This window comes from Megascapheus bottae, chromosome 23 (genome assembly GCF_031878675.1).
Source record: "Megascapheus bottae isolate mThoBot1 chromosome 23, mThoBot2.hap1, whole genome shotgun sequence".
Classification (NCBI taxonomy): domain Eukaryota; kingdom Metazoa; phylum Chordata; class Mammalia; order Rodentia; family Geomyidae; genus Megascapheus; species Megascapheus bottae.
The window spans coordinates 27,759,874-27,776,573 of NC_143531.1; the positions used below are offsets into that span (position 1 = coordinate 27,759,874).

The window sequence follows — 16,700 nt, forward strand, 5'->3', positions numbered from 1 at the left end:
ACTCCATGGATGAGTTTAGAATAATTGGCAAGAAGTAGTTTATAAGGGTTCATTGTTTGAATAAATTCGCAAGATGAGCTAATTCTCTTAACTAAAGAATTTGTTGACTTTTCTGTAGGATAAATTTGCTTTAATGGGCTCTTGTCCTATATCACATCAGATTTTTTTTTTTTCCAGTCCCTGGGCTTGAATTCAGGGCCTGAGCACTGTCCTTGGGCTTTCTCAAGGCTAGAGCTCTACCACTTGAGCCTTAGCACCACTCCCGGCTTTTTGTGTGTATGTGGTATCAAGGAATCAAACCTAGGGCTTCGTGCATGCTAGGCAAGCACTCTACCACTAGGCCACATTCATGCTCTCCCCTCTTTTGTCTTTGTGGCATTAGGGTTCAAACTCAGGGCCTTACACGAAATAGGCAGGTACTCTACCATTTGAGCTTTTTTTTTTTTTGCTTGGGCTGGCCAAGCTGTGATCCCCACATGCCTACCCATTATTTGAGATGGATCTGCAGAACTTTTGCCTGGGCTTCTGGGTAGTCTTTCTGAAATCCACCTCCTGAGAGGGTGGTATTACAGGCAGGCCTTTATGCCCTGTTCACATAGGCTTTAAGGCGCACGCACTCTCTCGTGTGTGTACGTGTGCATGCGTGTTATAATGAATAAAAGGTTATGAGCAGATTGTAGACTTTCTAAACATCTACTGGTGACCAGGACTTAAACCTTGAGTAAGATTTTGACTTTTTTCCCTAACCTGAACCTCCCCGTCTATGTCCTTTTGTCTAGTTCTTACTCCATTTGGAAATTTGCTTATTTAAAGAATGTTAAATTGTTTGCAGAACTTAATGCCTTTGACAAAGAGTTCCTGGAGTAAGTCTAGGAATGATTGTTGCTACTACATTGGGAGTTAGTGATTAACATTCAGTCTTTGTCATAGTCTCATTCTCATGTGGAAGCTCAGAAGGCTTACTTCAGAAGAGTATGGAATGAAGTGAAGTGTCAGGGGCTGTGAAGAATGGAAGGAGGAGAAGGGGGATGGGGAAGAGATGGCTCACAGGTACAGGAATGCAGTTTGACAGGAAGAGTGAATTCTTATATTCTATGGTACCATAATAGTAGGTAATAGTTTGACAATAATTAACTGTATACTTGACAATGGTTAATATGATTTTGAATGTTGTCAGCACAGACAAGTAATAAGTGTTTGAGGTAATGGTCATGATTTGGTTACTACACATTGTGTGTGTGTGTGTGTGTGTGTGTGTATGTGTATGTATAAAACATCCTACTTTTTTCCATTTGTATGTATAATTATTATTTGTGAGTTAAACCTTAAAAATATTTATTTATTAGTGGGTCATGAACTCTACCTGGGTACTGTCCCTGAGCTTTTCAGTTCAAGCCTATCACTCTACCCCTGGGGCTGGGTATTGTTCCTGAACTCTTCAGCTCCAGGCTACCACCCTATCCTTCAGCCAAGGCTCAATTTCCCTTTTTCTGGAGGTTAAATGGAGATTAGAGTATCAGGTTCTTTTAACCTTGGGCTGGCTTTGAGCTTTTATCCTCAGATCTCAGCCTCCTGAGTAGCTAGGATTAAAGGTGTGAGCCACTGAGCCTAGCCTCAAAATATTTTTATTTATTTTTTTGGTGGGTTGTGGGGCTTGAGCTAGGCCTGGATGCTGTCCTGAGCTCTCCAGCTCAAAGCTACCGCCCTATCCTTGGGCCTGGGCGCTGTGCCTGACCTCTTCAGCTCAAGGCTAGTGCTCTGCCACTTGAGCCACAGTGCCACTTCCAGTTTTCTGGAGGTTACTTGGAGATAAGAGTGTCACAGTCGTGGGGCTGGGAGTTTGGCCTAGTGGTAGAGTGCTTGCCTAGCATGCACGAAAACCTGGGTTCGATTCCTCAGTACCACATACATAGAAAAAAGCCAAAAGTGGTGCTGAGGCTCAAGTGGTAGAGCTCTAGCCTTGAGAAAGTGCAAGGACAGTGCTCAAGCTCTGTGCTCAAGCCCAGGACTGGCAAAACAAACAAACAAAAAAAAACATGCCAGGCATTTTGGGGCCAGGAGTTTGGCCTAGTGGTTAAAGTGCTTGCCTAGCATGCACGAAGACCCGGGTTCGATTCCTCAGTACCACATACATAGAAAAAAGCCGGAAATGGTGCTGAGGCTCAAGTGGTAGAGCTCAAGGGACAGTGTTCAGGCCCTGAGCCCAAGCCCAAGCCTGGCAAAAAAAAAAAAAAAAAAAGAGTGTCACTTTTGTTTGTGCCTGGGCTTTGAACCGGGATCCTCAGATCTCAGCCTCCTGAGTAGCTAGAAGTACAGGCACGAGCTACTAGCTGGTTGGTACATTTTAAGGTGGTAAATGTGATTGCTTCCTCCACATACTTTTTTGGACCCATAGTGCTGCAGAATCTGATGTAAGAGAAATGGCCTCCGGTGGTGAGGAGACAGACACCAAAGCTTATGTCAGTGCGATGACTGGGAAGCTATTGAGACTTGACCATCAAGTCTTTTCAGAAACCAAGGTTTGCTGATGAAGAAAGGTCAAGAGACCTTTCCTATTTGACTTTTGCCATTATAAAACAGGTTGAACAAGTCAACATTAATTGGTAGTGCTTTTCAGTAGTGTAGGATTCCCCCCACCCCCATGGGGCTTGAACTTAGGGCCTGGGCACTGTCCCTTGAGCTCTTTTGCTCCAGGCTAGCACTCCACTCCATCTCTACTTTGAGCCACTGTACTATTTCTGGTGGTAAATCTTGGAAATAAGATTCTCATGAACAAGCCCCATAACTGACCCCCCCCCCCAAAAAAAAAAAAGTGACCGTTAGGCCAGGAGTTTGGCCTAGTGGTAGAGTACTCGCCTAGCATACACAAAGACCCAGGTTCGATTCCTCAGTACCATATACATAGAAAAGAAAAAGAATACAAAAAAAAAATTCTCATGGACTTCCCTGCTTGGTCTGGCTTTGAACCTCGATTCACAGATCTCATCCTCCTGTGTGACTGCAATTACAGGCATGAGCCACCAGCATTCAAGTCCCAGGACTGGCAAAAAAAAACCCCCAAAAAATCAAAAAAAGGGCCGTGAGTGTAGCCTAGTGGTAGAGTGCTTGTATAGCATGCATGAAGCCTTGGGTTTGAGTCCTTGGTACCAGATACACCCAAAAAGCTGAAGTGGTGCTGTGGCTCAAATGATAGAGTGCTAGCCTTGAAAAAGCTCAAGGACAGTGCTTGCTTAGCATGTAGAAAGACCTTGGTTCAGTTCCTCGGTATCACATACATAGACTATGGAAGAAGTGTTTTTGTCCATTTAAGATGAGCGGGTCTTAAGAGTTAATGTTTTTACTTTTGCTTAGATTTTGGAACAAGTTCTAAGACCCAGTGCATGTGATCTTGTAGATTAGTTTTGGAAAGTAGGAAGGATATTTGAGGAGGTAGATATTTAGTTGTGCATTAATGTTAAACTTAGGAGTGAAAAAGCAGCAAGATGACTGAATGGGCAACACATATTACTATGGTTGGATTTTGTGTGTCTTTTTTTTTTTTTTTTGCAGTTGTGGGGTTTGAATTCTGGGCCTGAGCCCTAGCTGTCCTGGACTTTTCTCGAGGCTAGAGCTCTACCCTTGAGCCAAAGTACCATTTCCAGCTTTTTTCTATGTATGTGGTACCAACCAAGAATCGAACCCTGGCCTTTGTGCATGCTAGGCAAGCGCTCTACCACTAGGCCAAACTCCTGGCCAGTTTTTTCTTAAAACTTAAATTTTGTACTCCTGGGGAGAAGGAGCTATGCATGTAACTACTTCCTAAAATCCTTTAGTTGATTGAAGTATTTAGCTCATAATAAGCGCCATAGGCTGTGTATGTTGGATATGTCCTTACTTGGTAATTGCTATTTAGTGACTCCTCAAATTATCTAGGAAGATGATGATATGATGATGATGTGGATGATGTGCCAGTCAGGGAGCTTCGTTGTTATCCCTAAGCTGTCTGTCCTCCCCCCCTCCCCCGCCCAGTCCTGGGGCTTGAACTCAGGGCCTGGGCACTGTCCTTGAGATTTCTCAAAGCTAATGCTCTACCACTTGAGCCATAGAAACACTTCTGGCCTATGTGAACCCAGGGCTTTGTGTATGCTAGGCAAGCACTCTACCACTAGGCCAAACTCCTGGCCCCTGAGCTGTTTTACTTAATGCCAGTGCTCTATCACTTGAGCCAAGGTTTCACTTCCCACTTAAAAGATTGTATAAAGGTAATTACAGAGGGATTACAGTTACATACATCAGGTAATGAGTACATTTCTTTTTAGACACGTCACCCCTTCATTTTGCAAGTTAATTGGAGATAAGAATAAATATACTTTCCTGCCTGAGCTGGCTTTGAACTGTAATCCTCAGAACTTAGCTTCCTGAGTAGCTAGGACTGTAGGTGTGAGCCATCAGTGCCCAGCATAGAAAGATTTTTATTTTATTTTATTTTTTGGTGGGTCATGGGCCAGGGTGCTGTCCTTGAGCTCTTCAAGGCTGTATAGCCCTACCTTTACCCCTGGGCCTGGGAATTGTCCCTGAGCTCTTACGCTCAAGGCTACCACCCTACCTTTGAGCCAAGCCCCACTTCCTGTTTTCTAGAGGTCAATTAGAAATAAGACTCTCAGCTCCTTTTGTGCCCTGGCTGGCTTTGAACCTTGATCACTCAGATCTCAGCCTCCTGAGTAGCTAGGATTGCAGGTGTGAGCCACCGTGCGCTGGCGAGAAAGATTTTTTTTTCCATACTCATGTAAGTATATGTCATGAGGCTTTAGAGACGATTTGTTTTAGTAAGCATTTATTATCTGACACATCCCTATTTGGGACAAAATGCTTTTTTTTTTTTTTTTTTTTTTTTTTTTTTGGCCCCCCTCGCTCCGGCCCCGCTCGCTCCGGCTCGGCTTGCTCCCGCACGCTCCGGCCCTGCTCGCTCCGGCCACCTCTCGGTTGGGCTCTGCTTGCTTGCTTTCGCTCTCTTTCGCTTGTTGCAGTCTCGTCTCTGCCACTTCCGGCTTGGTTGTGTATGTGGGATACCGAGGAATCGAACCCGGGTCTTTGTGCATGCTAGGCAAGCACTTTAACCGCTAGGCCAAACTAGGCCGCTAGGCCCCGACAAAATGCTTTTTAATAGAATTATATTGATACTTTTTTCCCCTCCCACTAGTAGTTCCAGAGAACTCCTAGTTCAGGTTTTGGCTCTTGGCATTTTGTGAACATAGTGAAGGATGCTTAGACCACTTAATATTCAAATTGTAAGTAAAGTTTATTTTATTATTACTGTTTAGAGAAGGCATTTTAGAAATAATTACTATCTTATTATATGATAACAGTGAGCTTTCATGGTATGAAATTTGGGGTTATTGTTTTGTTTTTATCTTTGTTTTTATTTTGTGTTGGCCCTGAAGCTTAAACTCAGGACCTGGGCCTGACCACTGTGTCCTTGAGGCTCTTTGTTCAAGGCTAGTGCTCAGTCCTTTGAGCTACAGCTCCATTTCCGGCTTTTTGGCTTTTGGTGTGAGTTGGAGATAAGAGTCTCACAGACCTTTTTTTTTTTTTTTTTAATTCCCAGTCCTGGGGCTTGCACTTAGGACTTGGGCACTGTCCCTGAGATTCTTTTGCTTAAGACTAGCACTCTACCACTTGAGCCACAGTGCCACTTCCAGCCTTTTCTGTTTATGTAGTAAGGAGGAATTGAACCCAGAGCTTCATGCATACTAGGCAAGCAATCTACCACTAAGCTACCTTTTCCTCTGGCAAAAACCCTTACATTTCATCCTTCTTAGTAGCTAGTGTTACAGACTTGAGTCATTGGCTCCTGGCTCTTTGATATATAAAATGTGTGTGTTCATATCAATACCATATACCAATACCACTTTTATACAATAAGAACTTGTTCAGTTAGTAAATGAGCTTGAATATTAAACTCATTAATTTTTAATGTATTAATATTTTAAGAATTAGAATACTTACTACTGTTTTCTTTTGACTCAGATAAAGAATCATTTTTCATAGCTAAAATATTAATAATCATTTAATTGCAAATTTTGTTATGTTTCATACCATTCCTTTGTATTTTTAACTTTTCAAACCCTTTCTTTTAGGCCCTTGGGTTAATCGCCTTTAGAAGACTGAATTTCTGGGTATCTTCTCTACTCCATCACCATTGACTCCTGTTACATAAGAATGTGGATCTCTCTGCCTGCTCATCTTCTGTCATCACTTAATGACATTGACGTGTAGCACTTGAGGCTTCCCCAGGGAACAATGTCTTCAGCAGTGGCTGACAGTGGAGGTTCTGGTTTGGATCTTTCCAGCAGTGGAGTAGAAAATCAAGAGGTTAGACATTCAGTGCATTACATTTCTGTTTTCTTCATAGAAACCAGTGCATGAAGTGCCTTAGAAATGAATTGGATAATGTGTAAAATAGTACGTGGATATGGCATGTGTTGTTCTTTTAGGTGACGGGTCGAAGAGGGTACTACTGTAGGGCTCTCCTGAATTGATAGAAGAAGCATGTGTGAGCTTGGATGGAGGGAAAACATGGAAATGCAGAACACTGCCTTATTTGTTGAAAGATAAATTTATGTTCTTGAAAAATTTATTGTAGCAGTTTATAGAGTATATAAGAATGCACTGTACATTAAATTCATCTTGTTAGATTTTGTATCTGCTTTCCTTTATTTCTTTGTTGGTCATCATAATCTGAATTCAGGATGATGATTCATCAGACTTTATATGACTAGTAAATCAGAAAATATAGTTAGGTTCTGAAATTTTTCTTTTTTTAGTTTACAGTAGTCTCCCAGTTGTACTTTTTTTTTTTTTTTTTGCCAATCTTGGGCTTGAGCTCAGGGCCTGAGCAGTGTCCTTGGACTTTCTCAAGGCTAGAGCTCTACCGCTTGAGCCTCAGCACCACTTCCAGCTTTTTTTTTCTATGTATGTGGTACCAAGGAATCGAACCTGGGTCTTCATGCATGCTAGGCAAGCACTTTAACCACTAGGCCAAACTCCCGGCCCCTAGGTTCTGAAATTTTTGTGCATATAGATTTTTTTCTTTCCTTGGTGTTTGAACTGAGGGCTTGGGTATTTTCCCTGAGCTTTTGTAGTCCAAGCTAGCTAGCACTGTACCACTACAGCCACAGGTTTATGTTTGGCTCTTTTGGTAGTTAATTGGAAATAAGTATCTTGTTGGTTCTTTCTGGTTGGGTTGGCTATTTACTGCAGTGCTCAGATCTCAGCCTCCTGAGTAGCTAGGATTACAGGCGTGAGCCATTGCGCCCAGCTTACCCCATCTTCTCTTATGATGCAACTGAAGCATGTATCTCATTAAAAACAAAACAGAGAAAACTTTAAAAAGGAATACAATTTAGAATATAAGATAGGGAGATATGGGCTAGGAGTATGGCCTAGTGGTACAATGCTTGCCTAGCATACACAAAGACCCAGGTTCAATTCCTTGGTACCATATACATAGAAAAAAGCTGGAAGTGGTGCTGTGGCTCAAGTGGTAAAGCATTAGCCTTGAGGACAGTGCTCAGGTGCTGAGTTCAAACGCCAGAACTGGCAAAAAAAAAAGGTATGTGATAGGGAGATCTAATTTGAGACTAACATTAGGAGTTTTCAGGAAGACTGAAGAGAGCTGTGTCCCACTCCAGACTTAGGATGGCCAGTCTGGATGGTCCTTAGGTGTGTTGGTTGATCTTGTCAGCCTGACCTGATGAGTAAATTACACCTCTGGGTATGTGTATGAGGATGTTTCCCTAGTTAGGTGATGAGGAATATGAACTTCGGGTTTAATATATTGATGGGATTAAATGGCATAAACTCTTGGAAAGGTGCTGAAACTCTAGTCAGGGGCTGCTGCTTATCCTTCATGATGCTGTACCTCACTGCGGACCCAGAAACAGTGGAGCCATGGCCTGGAACTATGAGCTGAAATACATCTTTCCTCACTTCAACTATTTTTCCCAATTATGCTGAAAAAGCTAACCAACTCTTTGTGAGACTGTGATCTAGCATCCCCCAAGATGAGCCCCAGGACTGTTCTAAGGACAGAATACCAAGATAAGCATGTCGTAGATTTCAATCCATATTTGGCTTGCATTGATTACTTACTGACTCCACTTTGCCCTGCTGACTAGCGCAGCTGAGAACACTAGTTTCATCCCCAAATGTGTTTTGCCTTAATCTATTCCTTAGTGTTAGAGGAAGACCATCATGAGTTTAGACATAGAACAGTCCAATAGCTTTTTCTTTACCTAGGCATATACTATCCACTGAAAGAACAGGCAACAGCAGGTCCATGCTTTAGCACTGCCAAATACCTGACAAAGATGTGCTTACAGTCCTCAGAACTAACTCACAATGCTGTCTTCTGGCTTCCTGTTATTTAAGACCCCCTTTGTTGTGTAGCAGCCCCAGGGAACTCATACACCACCTTTTCAACCTTATTTCCTTCCTCTTAAAATCTGACTACTATTGCTGTCCCTAATTCCTAAACGTTTGCTTCTTTCCATGACTTTTGCTCATAGCTGTCCAAAGCCTCTTCAGCTCAATACATGAAATTCTTTGTATAGACTGCTTGGGTCTGTATGAATGCCAGAATTTATAACTGAATCCAGAATTTTTGAGCAAAACAATTAATTGTTTTTAAAATTTGCTCTTGTAGGAAAATGAAAAAGTTTCTGAATACCCAGCTGTGATTGTGGAACCAGTTCCAAGTGCCAGATTAGAGCAGGGCTATGCAGCCCAGGTTCTGGTTTATGATGATGAGACTTACATGATGCAGGATGTGGCAGAAGAACAAGAAGTTGAGACGGAAAGTGTGGAAACAGGTAGACGTCAAAATACCAGTTATTTCTAACTCATTTTCTAAGCTTCAACATTACTATGCTAGGTGAACCTTATATTGAAGACTTCTTTTTAATGCTATTATAATTAGAAGCCAGTGAACTATCTCTGTTTAAGTGATTTGCTGAAGGTATCATAGCGTTATTACAGATTACAATTATTTTCTTGTTGTTGGTCTTGGGGCTTGAACTTAAGGCCTTGCTTGGCACTGTTCCTGAGCAAATTTTGCTCAAGATTGGTGCTCTACCACCTTGAGCCACAGTACATTTCTGGTTTATTGGTTGTTCATTGGAGATAAGTCTCGCAGACTTTCATGGCTGTGAACTGTGATGCTCAGATCTTAGGAGTACAGGCGTGAGCCACCACTGTCCGGTTGCTATTCTTTTTAGTACAAATCCTGGTTGTTATTTATCTTAAGTCAGTATGTTAGTTTATGAGTTAATGTTTTAATTAAATAAATGCATTCTTCTGATTTTATAAGTGATTGAGTTTCTTTTAAGTTAATCCTGGTGCAGCAGTATGAATTTTGTTCCTTAGATCAGAAGCATCTTTGTAGTGGTCAATAAAATTCCTCTTTCCTTTCTGTCATCATAGACATCTTGGTATTTCCACCTGTGGTGAGATGGTCATATGTTTAATTTGGGATTAGCATGTATCATTCTCAGGAAAATCTTTAAATTTTGCTGTGACCATGAAGAAAAGAATATCTTCACAGAAATGCCATAGTGATTTATATAGGTAATGAATACAACAGTTTATCTTAAGCTGTGTAAATGTTAAAACAAAAACGATTAAAGTAGCTTTACAACTAAAGAGAACATTCTTAAATGTTTCAGTACATTTCTGTAAATGTAGCAATCTATTATAATTACAAGTTTTGAACATTGGCCATTTTTTGTTCTAAAAGGCCTGGTGGCATGGTTTATGGCTGCTGGCCCCTTCAGCTTAAACTGCGTTTTCCCTCGCATGTATTTTTTGTTGAGCTGAGAGGTTAGGAGTTGTCTTTCTCATCAAAGTAGTGTTGACTGTACCAGACATACCAGGTGAAGCCCTCAGTGATCAGCTCACTTTAATCCAACAGGAGCCAATCACTTCATGTCGGCTTCATGACTCTCACAGTCTTGACGAATGCCTGATTAACAGTAGTTATTATATATATTTTCTCAAACTTTGAGAAGTTTATACTCTGAAGATAAAGTATCGATTCAGAGATTAATTTTCTTCTAGAGGAAAAAGTAGGCAGAATAGCCACTTGTATTACATAAGAATAGTTTGTTGGAGTTCATACTGTTACTGACTTTGTGTAGAAGCAAACCAAAGGAAACTTTCATTATAATCACAAAAAAAATGTGAAAGCTTAAGTTGAGTCTTGTTTGAAGTTTTTGAGTTTTGTTTGATTTTTGATGAAAAAAAAGACTAGGTAGATGTTAATGGCTCATGGTATAGTCTTAGCTACTTAGCAGCTGAAATCTGTGAAGGTCATAGTTGAAAGACAGCTTGGGCAGTAAAGTCCATGTCACTCTTTATTTCCAATGAACCACCAAAAAGCTGGTAATGGAGCTGTGGCTCAAGTGGTAGAGCTCCAGCCTTGAGAAAATTCAGGGAGAGCTCCAGGAACTGTGTGTGCGCATGCACACACACACACACACACACACGATTTGGGTAGCAAATTAGAAACTTAAAAAATGATAATACTGCTGGGCACTTGTGGCTCCCACCTGTAATTCTAGCTTTGCAGGAGGCTGAGGTGTAAGGATTTTAGTTGGAAGCCAGCCTGGGCAGAACAATCCATGGAACTACTCAGAAAAAGCTGGAAGTGGTGCTGTGGCTCAAGTGGTAGAGCGTTAGCCTTGAGCACAAAGAGACTCAGAGACAGCACCCAGACCCTGAGCTGAATTCAAGCCCTAGGACCAGCAACAAAAACCCGTTAAAAACAAAACCCCCAAACCAAAACCAAATAATCCCCCAAAGCCTCACAACCATACAACAGCATTTTTGCATAGTAGGAAAATTAGAATGTTTAGCATAATAAAATGCCAGAGCAGGTTGACCAAATGTTTTTTTTGCCAGTCCTGGGCTTGAGCTCAGGGCCTGAGCACTGTCCTTGGACTTTCTCAAGGCTAGAGCTCTACCACTTGAGCCTCAGCACCATTTCTGGCTTTTTTCTATGTATATGGTACCGAGGAATTGAACCCGGGTCTTCGTGCATGCTAGGCAAGCACTCTACCACTAGGCCAAACTCCCGGCCCCTGACCAAATGTTTTAAATTTGACAGTTTCTTTTATTAGTTAGACTATCTTTTCAAAGGATAGTGAATATAATCTGCTGAAATGCTTTAATTTTCTCAGTCATTTTTAAACTTGGAAGGCAATAATATAATTTACAGGGCAGAAATGAGTGATATTTCCATAAGAGGGGATATGGGAAGTTTGGGTCAAAGAACAGTTGCTTTATGATTTATCTTTTAAAAACTGATAAATGTGCTTTGTTTTCATTTTTATTAAATCATAAAAGGAAATACTAGCAAATAATATATTATTCTTAGACTATATGAAAATATCTCAAGATTATCTTACATGTTTAATTTCATTCTGGCTTATAAGTTAATGAATGTTACTTTACAAAGATTGCTAATAATAATAGATTTTAAATCAGGACTTATAAATTTGTTTCTGTCTTGAAGAATCACGCACTTTTAAATGAATTCAAATCTGAATTTTTGTCAGATTTTGTTAATTTTGTCCGAGCATGTGCTGAGAATAAAGGTCACCTTGACTCAGCCAAAGGATATTTCTTTTTTTCTTTTTTTTTTTTTTTTGTGTGTGTTTCTTTTTTTGCCAGTCCTGGGCTTGGGCTCAGGGCCTGAGCACTGTCTCTGGATTTTCTCAAGGCTAGGGCTCTACCACTTGAGCCACAGCACCACTTCTGGCTTTTTGCTACATATGTGGCACCAAGGAATCGAACCTGGGTCTTCATGCATGCTAGGCAAGCACTCTACCACTAGGCCAAACTCCCGGCCAAAGGATATTTCTTGTTAGGTAATAGACCACTGTTCTTTTTGTGGTGATGAACATATGTAACCAAATTCCAAATGTGCATAGATTTTGGAAAAGAGAGTGACTGGGAAGAAAAGCAAAGAAATATTTATAAGATGGCAGTTTTTTTTTAGTGAATTGGGGGAATTAAGATGTTTAGAGTCAGACATGGTAGTCTATGCCTGTAACTCAAGCACTGGAGAGGCTGTTTTGTTTGAGACCAGCCTGATGAGCTACATAGTGAGACCCTGTCTCAGAAAACAAAACAAACAAGAGATGTTCATATAAGAAAATGTTTTTTAAAATACATCTAGGAAACACTTGCTGGAATGCTTCTATGTTACAATTTAGATTATATCACTATAAAAACATAATTGATTAAATTCATTAATCTCTTTATCACCATTGAGTGAAGTTTTTCTTTTTATTTCTGCATATCCATATGTATGTGTCCATTCCAGAAACATTTTTCATTTTATGCAGCTAGCAGTTCTAAAATCACACAGTGATTTGCATCTAGTCACCTTCATCACTTCATGTATTAAAGGGAGTCTCACTTTGTTAAATTAAAGCTATTTTGCTTTGTTTACCTCTTTGTAGACTAAAAGTCTACATTTCTTTTCACAGAGCTTATGTATTAACCTAATGCTCTTCCATTTTGTAGGAGAAAACAAAGACTTTGAAAGTTTGAAGGCAGGCAAATTGATCTAAATCTGTACCAGGTTGCTTGGTCATTTCAGCATGAGTAACTGAAGAATGATAGGGAATGTGAAGGTGGTCCTGGGTCTGCCAGGCCTGCAGAGACCCTCTGTCCTGACAGCCTGCTAGTCGGTGAGTGTGGTGAGTGGTGTGGTGAGAAGAGAAGACTCTCTTAGATTCTCTGCAGAGATCTGAACACAGACATTTTACAAATGTCTGAGTGCTAGCTCACTCCTGTAATCATAGCTACTGAGGACCACTGTCCAAAGCCAGCCCAGGCAGGAAAGTCCACCAGGCTCTCTATCTCCAGTTAGCCATCAGAAAGCCAGAAGTGGAACTATGGCTTAAATTGGTAGAGCTCTAACCTTGAGCAGAAAAGCTAAGGGACAGAGTCCAGACCCTGAATTTAAGTCCCACAACCACCATCACCACCAGCAGCATCATATGGCATAAACGTTAAGTGTAGAAGGAAGCAGAATGATTTTATCTCTGGATATAGGTAAGTTGTAGGGAAATGATGAGGCAAGGAGTCTATACCTGTTGGATGAATTGGAGGATGATTTGAGAAATATTAAAAAAAAAAAAAGGAACAGGAACAGAGGAGCACACATAAACAGCACTGCTATGCAAGATCCAGCAGGACTGAATACAACAAGGGAGGGAGGCATAGATAGGACACATTTTCCTTATTTTGACCACAAGTGGTGATGATGTTATCTTGGGGACTTGAAGAAAGGAAGCAGATAAATTTGGTGTTAGGATGATTTTGAGTTGAATGAAAGCCTTTAAAAAGGAATGTTTTAAGTGTTTAAAGATACATAAAGGTGCAGTCTAAAGTCTGAGTCCTGTTGTAGAAGGAAAGGCATGCCCAGATAAGGACGACTTGTGATCCAGGCTATTAGAAACTTGTGGGTGAGCACATTGATCCCATAAGAGAGGGAGGTACTCCTGCTAACAGTAACAAACCTGTTCCTGGCCACTGGCCCCAGGTCCCGGAGCGGAGCGGGAAGGGCTGCTGAGAATACCAAAAAAGGACACATAATTGGCAGGCATTCCACAGAAAGGGGGGTTTGGGGGCTAAGTTCCCTGATTTTATTCTCTTCCCTCTGTGTAATCCCTAGCTAAGTGATGTATCTGTTGCGGACTCTCATTATAAAAAGACTCCATTAACCAAACCCAGAGTGAAGCCATAGAAGCCCTGTTGATGAAGTCTTTCTCGCTTGGGATAGGGAGAAGGGTGAAGCGTGTTGAGAATAGATCTAGAGGGGCAAATGTAAGAGGTCCATATATCTAAAGCTGGGTAATGAAAGTCCGAGAGATTGGATGAGTTGAGGGTGATTTGGGACTCATCTTTATTTGAAGCCATGGAAACAAATCAGATCTCCAAGGGAAAAGGGATTTGAGAGATTTCCCTATGAGGGAAGATATTTAAATTTTATATGTTTCCCTGTGCTAGAGAACAAACGGACAGAGTTAAGCAATGGACCTTAGGGAATGCTTGTGTTTTGAAAAACAGGAAGAAGAGTCAGAGTAGTCAAATATGTTAGGAAATTCCTTGGTTACTCTTTGAGCTCAAGCTGTGTGTTCTTTTTAGCTTTTAAGTGGCTTTCATCAGTAGCAAAATTTAAAAAGTATTCTCATACATCAGTTCTGGTTTCAAATTTCACTTTTTATCACTTAGTAGAATTTTTTTTCAGATTCTATTGTCCCAAATATAAATTCAAAATTGTAAAGATTCCATAAAATAAATTTTCAAGCACAGTGCTCGTACAAGGGTTTCCTTACTTTATTAGCACCTTTCTGTATATCTTCAAATTTGGACTGGTCTTTTATACATTTAAACAGAATGTTTGTTTAATTTTGTTTATATCTCTGTTACATTTTCCTCTATTTCACTTCTACTTAACAAAAAATCATATGCTTGATACTCTCAGTGTGTACCTTTTCTTGGCATTTCTTCTAAACTTAATGTGGTCTGGCATGTACATTTACCATTCTGTTGAACTGTTTGCTAGATTTCAAAAGCTACTCGATAGCTAAAAGCATTGGAATTTACTCATTGAATCATCCAGAAGTATATCTTTCATAATCTGGCCTAGTCTGCTCAAGCACTGTATTCTCTTGGTTCCCCCCCCCCCCTGCTGCTCTTTCTCAAGGCATGGGCTGTTGATGTTTCTGAGCTTCTCAATTTCCTGTATCCAAAGTGTGCTCAGGTATTACTCATTAGACCAACTACTGCTACTTCATTCAATACTCTTTTCCAATCTTTTGTAATACCATGTGAAGTTAGCTACATTCTTACATTATCATTCTTGTGTATTTCCACTTAGCATGCAATCATCCTAGAACACAATTCTATTATCTTCTTCTGTGGAATGTAGTGTTGAATACATTACAGTTGGGAAATACTGGCTAGTTTTGGTGGCCCTTGCCTATAATTCTTGCATATAAGAGGCTGAGGCAGGAGGATTTCCAGTTGTAGGTCAGCCTGGACGCTACATACACTCCAAGAGAGAGAGAAAGCAATCTATGTAAAATTTCAAGTGTATTTTCTATTTGCTAAGTATTAAACTCCTTAATGTTATTTAACTTAAAAAAATAGTTATCCAAAATAAATAAATATGACCATCTAAAGTGTTATATCAGGCCCATAATGAAGTCATACTTGGAGAGGAGTTTGCTTCATGGTCATAATTGAGTTTTAAAAACTCGAGTTTATGTATTTATCTTGATGTGTGTGTGTCTGCGTGCACACACTCTTATGCATGCCAATCCTGGGCTTAAACTCAGGGCCTGGCCGCTATCCCTTAGCTTTTTTGCCCAAGTTTAGTGCTCTAACACTTGCACTACAACTCCATATTCATCTTTTTGGTAGATTATTGGACATAAATAATCGTCACATTTACTGCCTAGGATGGCTTCAATGGCAGTCCTCAGATCTCAGCCTCCTGAGTAGCTAGCATTACAGGCGTGAGCTTTCTCAAGGCTAGTGCTCTACCATTTGAGCCACAGTATCACTTGCGGCTTTTTCTGGGTGTATGGTAACCGAGGAATCAAACCCAGGGCTTTATGCATGGTAGGCAAGCACTCTATTGCTAGCCCAAACTCCTGGCAGGACTTTGATTCTTATTGAGACATCATTAAAAGTAGGTTGGGACTACTTAGCAAGTTCCAAGGTCCTGAGTTCTCACTCCAGTTCTTCCCCTCCCTCATCTCCAAATAAAATTCCCAAACCAAAGCAAGTACATGTGTGCTCATACATGCACATGTGTGCATATATGCGCGTGCTTACACACACACACACACGCACACACTATCTCTAAAAAGTGTTCTTATAGTTAAACTCTGAGGTAAACTTTAAAAACCTCAGTGAAGAACAGAATTGTATTTAAAGATACAGGATAGATGAATGCAGGAATTTTTCATATGATTCAATAAAAAAAGCAGCCCTATTTAAAAAATAAAAGAAAGAAAGCAAGCTTAGGTTTTGAAATGCAGTTTAAGAAAATCCAATCAGGTTTTCTTTTGAAACATAAGAAGCCAAATTTCTTTCTTGAAAAATGTCAAGACTAATTTGACTTCATGCTGAGCTGTGATAACTTTTGTATTTGTTATACCTTCAGAAATCCTCCCTGTGGCACAAAAGGACTCTTTTAATTAGAAAATATTGTTGCCACAGGGAGGTAGAAGATCGACATGAAAAACTGGGGACCTGAAAAGGAGCCCCTATCCTAGGATACCTGCAGGTGAAACAGATTGAGCCAGAAGGAAGACAATGCTGGTAGGTTGGTTTTTAATTCATTAAGAATGTTTGCAGTTTTGTATTTCATAAAAATTATTTCATCTATTTACTCTCATAGTTTTGTCTGAAGGGTGACAATGATTCCTCCTTAAAGAGAGAAGAAATATAAAACAATATTTTTCCTGGTACACAGCTTGCCATTGAGTTATTCTTGCTCCTGATGCTTGCTTCTTAGATAAAGCTCTTAGGACAGTTCTTTGAAGTTAGTACTGACCAACATGAGCAAGTCTTTTGTTCCCCCATGTTTATTCCTTTTATTTCCTCTTCTAAAATACAGACATTTTCTTAAAGTTTTAAAG

The 16,700-nt window shown here is 40.3% G+C and overlaps 1 protein-coding gene across 7 annotated transcripts in view; it reads left to right on the forward strand.

Moving 5' to 3' along the window:
- The window catches only part of Elf2 (E74 like ETS transcription factor 2), a 60,010-nt gene that overhangs the window by 8,664 nt on the left and 34,646 nt on the right, over positions 1 to 16,700 (forward strand). For 3 of the 7 annotated variants that reach the window (XM_090356936.1, XM_090356938.1, XM_090356935.1), the window contains exons 2-4: positions 5,180 to 5,267; positions 6,117 to 6,351; positions 8,684 to 8,849. In XM_090356936.1, the coding sequence (XP_090213062.1) occupies positions 6,280 to 6,351; positions 8,684 to 8,849 (238 nt within the window). In that variant the 5' untranslated portion in view covers positions 5,180 to 5,267; positions 6,117 to 6,279. Of the gene's footprint in view, positions 1 to 5,179; positions 5,268 to 6,116; positions 6,352 to 8,683; positions 8,850 to 12,576; positions 12,732 to 16,222; positions 16,381 to 16,700 lie in introns of those variants that run through there. The other 4 variants (XM_090356937.1, XM_090356941.1, XM_090356942.1 and 1 more) reach the window with 4 other exon arrangements.